Source organism: Artibeus jamaicensis, unplaced genomic scaffold, assembly GCF_021234435.1.
Source record: "Artibeus jamaicensis isolate MK-2021 breed Jamaican fruit bat unplaced genomic scaffold, CSHL_Jam_final scaffold_474, whole genome shotgun sequence".
NCBI classification, from domain to species: Eukaryota; Metazoa; Chordata; class Mammalia; order Chiroptera; family Phyllostomidae; genus Artibeus; species Artibeus jamaicensis.
Genome location: NW_026522046.1, coordinates 29,519,752 through 29,526,218, shown reverse-complemented (window position 1 = coordinate 29,526,218; position 6,467 = coordinate 29,519,752). Strand labels below are relative to the sequence as shown.

Sequence of the window (6,467 nt, the reverse complement as noted above, 5' to 3'; positions counted from 1 at the left end):
CCTGTTTAAGCCTGAGATTTAATGGCTAGGAAGGATCAGAATTTAACTGTTTACACCACAGAAATAAAATATTCTCAGTGTCTATCAAAAATAGAACATGTAGAAACAGCTGAAAGAAATAAACTCTTAAATAAGAGCTAACGGGAACTACAGCGATTAGCAGGACCCATAATACTGAACAGAGGTGACGTGGTTTCAAAATAGTTCCTTCCCCTACAAGTCAGAAGTGATTTTGAAATTATGGGTAAACACCAATGAGTTCAGATATTGCGAAAGAAGTTCGTATAAAGGCGCCCCAGATGTTGTCTATTCAGGAGCGCGGTCGCCAATGGATTTCCCTAGAACTCAGTTGCCAAAGCGCAGCGCTGCTCAGGACATTGACGGTTTGGTCTCGCGGACCCCGGGAGGGGTCGCGGTTGGACGGGCTCCACCGGCAAAGGGTCAGAAAGGCCGGCAGGCCGCGGGCTCCACCATGCCCAAGAATAAAGGTAAAGGAGGCAAAAACCGGCGCAGGGGGAAGAATGAGAATGAATCTGAAAAAAGAGAACTGGTCTTTAGAGAGGACGGACAGGAGTATGCTCAGGTCATCAAAATGCTGGGAAATGGACGGTTGGAAGCAGTGTGCTTCGATGGTGTGAAGAGGTTATGTCATATCAGAGGAAAATTGAGGAAAAAGGCTTGGATAAATACCTCGGACATTATATTGGTTGGCCTGCGAGACTACCAGGAGAACAAGGCTGATGTCATTCTGAAGTACAACGCGGACGAGGCCAGAAGTCTGAAGGCCTACGGCGAGCTCCCGGCGCACGCGAAAATCAATGAGACAGACGCGTTTGGCCCCGGAGACGACGATGAGATCCAGTTCGATGACGTTGGAGACGACGATGAAGACATTGATAATATCTAAGCGGAACTTGAAAGTTGCTGAATATTGTTCTTCGGTTTCAATTTTGGCCATCCCCTGTTCAGAAAACTGAAACTTCAGCGTGAATGCAGTTTGTTAAGACACATGGATTCATTTTCGTGGTTTTAAAACAGTACATGTCTTTAAGTGAAATATTAACACTTTATTCTTTTCATGGTAATGGGCCTTAGGGGTAAAAGATGACATTATCTCCTGTACAGCAAATGGTAAGAGCAGATTGAGCGGGGAGTGGAGGGAGAAGAGAGATAATAAAAAAATTTTTCCAGTTGATGGATGTGTTGAATAAATCGCCTTATCATCATGGTCAGCGATAAGCCCTAGTTCTAACTAATTTTTTCCTGAGACTTATGCTCCAGTGTCCTAGCTATTCTCTTCTTTATTTTTTGACAAAATTTAAGGAAGGCAGAAATCTACAGTTGAAGTGAAAAGAGAGAGAGAGCTATTATATTTGTGTAGCTGTACTTTTATATTATGCTTTAGAATGTTTTTCCATCGTTTTGTTGGAAACATCATAACAAAGGCATTTCCAAAGTGCAAATTTTAGAACATGGGTTTGAAGCAAGATTGAATTTATAAGGCGAGGAGTTGCAAAAAATTCATTGCTAGGTAATAGCCAACTGACATTAGAAGTACTGATACACTTGCCAGTATTTTTTTGACTTAATGTGTAGAAAAAAAAATTCCAAAGGCAACTTTCAATGGCAAAATAAGTAGCATAGATTTACTATACAAATTAGGCTTATGTTAAAATATGTCCCTTTTTGTCAAAACTGATGCACTTGTAACCTATAAAGTTTTTAGCTTCATGAACAAATTACAATGTATAGATGAAAAACTATTTTCATAATAAACTGGGGTAAGAAAAGAGAATTCACCACTGATAAGTAGAATAAAATAGCACATTGTGTATTTTTTTAAAAGGATGCTTTAGATGAACGTGGGAGTATGGTAAATTCTTCTCAGGAAAATAGGATCTCTGGCCCAAAACAATATTTGTACCAGTAATTTTAAGGGTGAATTTGGGAAGAGAAATGAGGCCCTTCAGATTCAAAATTTAGGCTCAATGATGCAATGTAATTGCCAATCTGTTTTGGCAATTTGTTAGTGGCTTTGGTGGGACTGTTTTAAGAATGTGGATGAGTAAAAGGAGATGCCAAAGCTACAGAAAGAAAATACCAGATGGAGAACAAGGAACCAAGGAGTCAGCAATGATAATGGTAACTTAATCTTAAAAACCCATTAGTAATCTTCCTGAGGATTCTATTAATGGGCTTTGAAGACTTTGCCCGAACTGCTAAATAGGAAGGAATCAGCCCGAAATGAAGAAGAAGTATGAATATAAATTACAATCTATATGAAATAGTTGATTTAATCGTGTGTTGGCTGATACCTAGAATGACTACTATAGATATTTTCTCTTGGCCACTAACTGTATTTAAGCATGTTTTCCAGCGTGGTAAGTCCAATTCCATATATGAGGTGATTTGGGGAGGGCCCATGATAGTAGAATCTTCACATATTAATGTGGCTTCTTCCCTGTTATGTTTAGGTTATCTAAATTCTGTGACCTGTTGGCCCCTGTCCATTTCTACTTACACAGAGTATGTGCCTGTGGTACTTGATAGATAATGTGGTTTCGGGTTGTAAAACCTTATTTTCATCATGCATCTACGCTTACTCCCCACCCACACACACCCCTATCTGTAGTCATTCCAACCCGGGGACTGACTGTTTCTCCAGGAACTGCCTGCTGCCTTTTGTGGGCTTTTGCTCATAGTTTGAGCTGACTTCAAGTATCTGTGATAATTCATTTTCACAAAGTTTGAAGTCAGAGGCTCAGAGAGAGAAAGGCACAGGAATAGGAGACAAGCAGCAGGGAATGTCTGGAGGAGACTGCCCCCTAGGGATCAGGCCTAACAAATCTAATCAAATGTAGCTTCCATCACTCACACAATGTGAATGTGGATTTATTACTGGTGGTTTCCTCCCCCTTTCCCTTTTACTGCTACCTTTTTTGCATGGCTTCTGTAGTGATTCGGGTGTGTGACTGCTGATTCACGACTCTGTGCTGAACTAAACAATACGATTTGCCCCTCGATGCATTGCTCATACCCTTCATTTCATCGTGCTATAGAATATGGTGATACATTGTAATCGAATCAAGCATGTACAAGTTCCTCATTTCCTCTCACCCCTCTTTCCATCTTCCCTACTTGTCAAGCTCTTGGACCATTTTAAACCTTACTCTTTTTCCTGCTACAAGTTCATGCAACTCAGCAAAAATGATGCACTCATTACATATTGCTGCCCTGTTTAAAAGTCTACTGAGACTCCCTGTTACTTATAAGATTTAGTCAATTTTTCTTTCTTTTTTTAGTTTTTTTTAAGATTTTACTTATTTTTAGAGAGAGGGGAAGGGAGGGAGAAAGAGAGGGAGAGAAACATCACTGTGTGGTTGCCTCTCATGCGCCCCTCACTGGGAACCTGGCCTATAACCCAGGCATGTGCCCTGACTGGGAATCAAACTGGAGACCCTTTGGTTCACAGGCTGCACTCAATCCCCTGAGCCACACCAGTCAGAGCAATTTTTCTCTTTTTTTTCCCTCCTTTGTCTACTAAAACATGTTTCTAATCTCTTTCCTCCTTTTACATCTCTGGTTTTCCAACCTGGCTGATAACTCAAATCCTGTGGAAAACTTTCTCAAAAAGCAAGGACCCGATCTGACCGCCAGACTTTGCCAAGTGGCCTGGAGTGTGACTTGGAAGATAATTTTTCCCTCTTGCTTTCAATTATTAGGTATTTCTATGTGCAGCCAGGCTTGAGAACCACTTACCTAAACCCGTGGTTCTCAAAGTGTGGTTCCAGGCCAATAGCATCTGCATCACCTGGGAACTTGTTAGAAATGCCAGTTAATGAACCCCACTCATGATCTACTGAATCTGGAACTCTGAAGGTGGGGACCAACAATCTGAGTTTCAACAAGCCATCCAGCTGATTCCGATGTACCTCAGAGCTGTGCTGCCAAGTATGGCACTTTGGAGCTGTGCCATGGCTATTGAGCACTTGAAATGTGGCTAGTCCAATTTGAGATGAGCTAGAATGTCAAGTGCACAGTGGGTATCACAGATGCAATACAGAAATAGAATGTGGAAGTCATGTGAATGATATTTTGCATGAATTGCACATTAAAATGATAATATGTTGGTTTGGGTTTAATAAAACATACTATTAAAATAAACTTTAACTATTTCTTTTTTAATGTTTCTTTCTGGTGGAAAATCTGAGATTACATGCTTGGGTTCCATCATACTTCTTGGAAACACTGGCCTGAAATCTGAGACCTGATCTATGCCATTGCCCTTTTTCTATACAGATTTATTTTTCACAATAGCTCAACCAGAACATAGACTGAATTTTCAAGACAGACTGGTAACAGCGGAATGAGGATAATCCCCTCTCTGGTCCATTGGAAATCTAACAGCACCGCTCCCTTCCAGCCTTCCTCTTCTTTCCCAGCCTTTGTGACATTGCCTGACATTGTACAATAACAAAACAGAGAGGACGACATTGTGAGGAATGTGAAAGGGGGGTCTTCAAAGTGGGGAAATAAAAAGCAAATGTTTCTCCCTATATGTAATTTATTTGCTATTTGTCAAACCACTTCAGTACATGAATTCATTTCATTCCTTTCTAATCATGCATTTTGAGAAAGTTAATGTTTTGTGATTCTCAGAAAGCACTGCTTAAACCACCAGACGCCCCAGATGCTGTAACAGTTGCTTTAAGCACTTCAAGAAGTTCTTGCATGAAAAAATGGACTTGCTCTTTGAAGGCTCCTGATGGGAACAAGCAGTCTCTCCCGAATTGATCAGAACTTCCTCTAGAATCCTTGAACTCACTCAAAGGAAAAGAAATATCTACTTGCAAATATATTCTAAGACTATAGAGTAGTAATGTTCTAAATTCAATTAAGAAATAGAAATCCTAGCCCTGGCTGTTGTAGCTCAGTGGATTGAGCGCAGGCCTGCGAACCAGACAATCTCGGTTTGATTCCCAGTCAGGGCACATGTCTGGGTTGCAGGCCGGTTCCCTGCAGGCCAATTCCCAGCAGGGGATGCACGAAAGGCAACCATACATTGATGTTTCTCTCCCTCTCTTTCCCTTCCCCTCTAAAGATAAATAAATAAAATCTTTAAAAAAAAGAAATAGAAATCCTAAGACAAAGAAGTACCCATGTATGATAGCAAGTTACAAATGACCAATTTCTCACCACCACCTTGAAATAAGAGTTTAAAAAAATGAACCATCTTATAAAATAACTTGTAAAATACCACCAGCCAAGCATAGCATTGGGATAAAGTACTTCATCAAAATGTCCATAGATCATTTCTTTGAGGTGGAGATGAGTATCTTGTAAGTTATCACAGAGCGCTATCACATTTTCACAGTCACATTGGAGAGAAATGTTATAACAGATATTTTTGAGATAATGGGCAATATGGTCAATAAAAACTTAAAAGATTACATTTAAGATACACAAATCAATTTTAAATGGTGTTTGAAAGATAAAAAAAGTTATTTTTGTGTGTGCACTAAACCTGTGCACACTTGGTCTGTTTTGTGTCTGACATGTTTTCTACACAAAGGTCCTTTGGTTTCCTCTCCCCAGGAGCCCTCTAAGGCTATTGCTAGTGCTGTGTTGCTGACCCTGGGTTTCAAGTGCAATAGTAACTCCGTCAGTTTTCACTTTTTCTCTGCAGAGCACTGAATGTGGTGCGTTTCCCCCATCTCATTTGCTGTGAACAGAATTTCACTCTTTTAGAAAATTGCAAAGGTAAATACTTAGAGGGGTGTCTATATGTCCTCAGCACCAGACACCAGTGATAAGAACTGTATCTTATATATTTAAAAATGGGAGCAAGGTCTACTATGTTCCACAGAGCAACCTTTGGGGCTGCAGGTGGGCTCCGGAGCCCCTAGTCACAAGTGGTATGTGCATCTGCCAATTTGGAGGCTTGGTGTCCTAAGCAGCTTTCCTTACCCAAATTGAAAGAGTCACCCTCCTAAGGGTAGCTGTCCTTATTTTGTCTGAGTGGGGGCCACCCAGTCAATCTCCTATTGGCTTGGGGATCTGTTCCCCAATCTTCTCCTGTCTTGGTTTGAGTGGCAGGCTCTCGGTAGGTTCATTTAACGGGAGGCAAGATTGAGGTGAGGGGATGAGAAGGTAGGAGCAATGTTTTTCCATTTTTTCCTGATCTTCGTGCCATTTCTGGCAGCGTCTCTTCCATAGTTCCCGTTTCTGCCAGGCAGCCTCTCTCCCTGTGGTCCCAGCTCCCTCTGGTCAATGCCTGTCATGTCTCACAAAATGGCCTGGTTTGTGGGCCTGGCAATACCACTTTCTCTGGTTGTCTCTCTCGGCCTACCAACAAGGGCTTCTTCTTGCTCTTGCCCAACTCTGGGTGGCCTTACCATCCACTTCTAGGCTTCTCCATTCTTCCCTTAGCTGTTGCAAGAGACACTCTCGGGCTGTCTGTATCCCCT

General features: G+C 41.3%; 1 protein-coding gene across 2 annotated transcripts; it reads left to right on the top strand.

The window, feature by feature from the left end:
- Positions 1-472: 472 nt before the first annotated feature.
- LOC119045322 (eukaryotic translation initiation factor 1A, Y-chromosomal-like) lies at positions 473-907 on the top strand. 2 transcript variants are annotated; one of them, XM_037139990.2, is made up of 2 exons: positions 473-676; positions 728-907. In XM_037139990.2, exons 1-2 carry the CDS (start codon positions 473-475, stop codon positions 905-907), a joined length of 384 nt encoding a protein of 127 aa, XP_036995885.2. The 2 variants fall into 2 exon arrangements, with proteins under 2 accessions (XP_036995885.2, XP_036995875.2); XM_037139980.2 differs by having other exon boundaries at positions 473-907.
- Positions 908-6,467: the final 5,560 nt, after the last annotated feature.